The 2959-nt window shown below is 35.8% G+C and overlaps 1 protein-coding gene across 1 annotated transcript; it reads left to right on the forward strand.

The window, feature by feature from the left end:
• Positions 1-327: 327 nt before the first annotated feature.
• On the forward strand, positions 328-2546 carry LOC306828793 (GTP cyclohydrolase 1-like). Its single transcript, XM_079351452.1, has 6 exons — positions 328-1336; positions 1430-1539; positions 1684-1739; positions 1818-1849; positions 1942-2026; positions 2297-2546. The coding sequence occupies exons 1-6, from the start codon at positions 1066-1068 to the stop codon at positions 2424-2426; spliced, it is 684 nt and encodes a 227-aa protein (XP_079207578.1). The 5' UTR covers positions 328-1065; the 3' UTR covers positions 2427-2546.
• The last annotated feature ends 413 nt before the right edge of the window (positions 2547-2959 follow it).

Genomic DNA, 2959 nt, shown 5'->3' on the forward strand with positions numbered 1-2959 from the left:
TATTGAGTTATTAATTAAAAGGTTTCAAGAAATGTCTGACTAAAGCTTCCAGGGAGTTGAATATTGAAATAATGCAAAAAAGGGACAATTGGTTAACATTACAAAAGGACATTGTCCAGTAGCTCTGAGCTAACTCTGGTGCAATACATCAAATGGCAACATTTATGTTTAATATTGTACATGCTCCCTTTACAAATCAAAGTTAAAGTATACAATAAAGTATTTCATATCAAAACTTAAAATTGTCACAAAGTGCTTTACAGAATATCAACATCCCAACAGATAAGACTTTAAAAGTGATTTCAAAAAGGTACTGATGTATCTAGTCAGAGATCGCCATGCCAGGCAGGAGTCAAGGAAACTGCCCCTAACTTTGATCATAGATGGGTTACTATAATCATCTATTGTAACAAATAATGCACTAATGTGCACTAAATAGTCTATAAGTGTGGAGTAAATTAAGTGTGTCTGTCACCAGACACTCATGAGGGCTGCAATGGGAGAGATCTGATAACACCAAAACTATTGAAAGTTCAAATCAGTGTCTGTTACTTGTAAATATATTCAGAACATGTTTCTGTATGTGCATGAATACGACGATGAATATATCAGAAACTCATAATGATAAATTATATTCTTAAAAAAGTGAAACTGAAACTTTAAATGTCACTTGACTGGACCAGTTGAGGTTTTAGTTTGGATTCTTTTATGTTTCTATCTCAACATCAGCAAACTGGAAAATCATATAAATTAAAGTTATTGATTATAATTTTATAGATTTATAGTCTTCTGTGACATTGAGTCAAAGCATTCAACTTCTAGGTATTTCACTTTATATCACAAGAGAAGTCAAATGCTGCTCTGTGACATTTGTTGCAAGATAAATGAAATTGATTTGTCCTGCATAGGGTTAGTCTTGAGGCATAAGTAATGCTGTCTTCTGACGGCCGCACATCAGCCTTTAAAACCAGGAGACGCACTTCCATTGACCACTGAGCCAACCCAGTACGACGTTGACTGTGTCATTGTATACCGCAGTTTCTTAAATTAAGACAAATATCCAGGATGGAGTACCACCATACAACAGAGATGAATGGTGTAGCTACCAAGCACCTGAACATGTGCATCCAGTGTAAACAAAATGATTTGTGCAGAGAACAGAAGGACTCCAAGGAGTCTGGAGACGAAAACAACTTGCCTTGCATTGAGAACGCTTACAGCACCATACTGAGTGAGCTGGGAGAGAACGTGGACCGGCAGGGACTCCTGCGAACACCACTACGCGCAGCCAAAGCCATGCAGTTCCTCACCAAAGGCTACAAGGAAGCGACTCAAGGTGAGAACAGTAGGGTGCGTGGTTTGTCAGTCTAGGACTTTGAATTTGATCCAGTATCAATATTTAATGACCAAACTTGAACTCTTCTCACAGATATCCTGAATGATGCCATTTTTGATGAAAACCACGATGAGATGGTGATTGTCAAGGACATCGATATGTTTTCTCTCTGTGAGCATCACCTTGTGCCTTTCTTTGGAAAAGTAAGTTTTCTTGTTTTTTAAATCTTGAAAAATTAATATACTCTTAACAACTCTTTGTCTTTAATAGTTTATGACAGTGTTTATTTGTTTCACTGTATATATGCCTAGTTTTGATTATGATGAAAGTGTGTTTGAATGCTGCAGGCTCACATAGCATACCTCCCAAACAAGAAAGTGGTTGGCCTCAGTAAGCTTGCGAGGTAGGTTTTGAAAACTCACATAAACACACAATCATGTACACACTTAGATGTCTGTCTCACGCTCTCATTTTCTTTTAGAATTGTTGAGATCTACAGCAGGAGGCTTCAAGGTACTTCTACTGATTGCATTTATTTTTTTCATTCACAGTTTTGTTTATTTATTTTAAGATTTGTGACATGTTGTGTTTTAATCTCTCCGCAGTTCAAGAGCGTCTGACCAAACAGATTGCTTCAGCCATCTCTGAGGCATTGGAGCCAGCAGGAGTTGCAGTGGTGATTGAGGCTGTGTGAGTATATCAGATATTTAATATTCCTAAGGATAATGTTTTACTGTTTAATTAAGCCATACGGTTTTTTACTGTTTCATTGCTCCTTGAAAAGCAATAAGACAATAAACTAAAACACATTGTGTAGATAGAACAATATTAAGTATGTTTATCAGTAGCCTAGATTTAATGAAAATTTCATAGCTTCAAGAAATGATTACATTGTTTTTAAAGCAAGCATGTATGTCACAGTTTAATGGTGATTCAAAGGGATTTGTTTGTGTGTTTAAGCCACATGTGCATGGTGATGAGAGGTGTGCAGAAGATGAATGCCAGCACTGTTACAAGTGTCATGCTGGGAAAATTTCAAGATGATCCCAAGACCAAGAAGGAGTTCTTTGACCTCACAATGAAGAAGTGAACAGATTGTTTTTCAGCGGGCAGTTTAACTGAGATCAAAATGTTGTGGATTTGTTACTCTGACGGTTTGTAATGTCTTCATTAAGTACAGTTTTAAATAAAATGTACAATAAAAATGAACATCATCTATATTCTCATCTGTTTTTTTTTGTTTTTTTAGCCAATTATCCCAAGTTATTTCAGTCTCCATACAATGAATAAGTATGGATAATATTCAACATTTTGTAATACAATAAATATTTACATTTACTTTATGATGTATACAAGATGTAAACTGTTAATTGCAAAAACCACACACATCCCAAAAGTATGATATTAAGTGTAAATAGTCATGTTGCATAGCTGTATAGATGCATCTCCTAGACATAGTTCAGCTTTTAAACGCAGATAATGCAGGAAAATCTAAAGGCAATCTATCCACCCCCCAAAAACATCTAAACTAACCCTAAGCGGCAGAAAGAAAACATTAAAAGACTGACCAAGGGCATATCTCGCAGCATTTATGAATTTTGTTTTTGAGCTTCATAGATCCCA

This window comes from Symphodus melops (genome assembly GCF_947650265.1).
Source record: "Symphodus melops genome assembly, chromosome: 8".
NCBI lineage: Eukaryota > Metazoa > Chordata > Actinopteri > Labriformes > Labridae > Symphodus > Symphodus melops.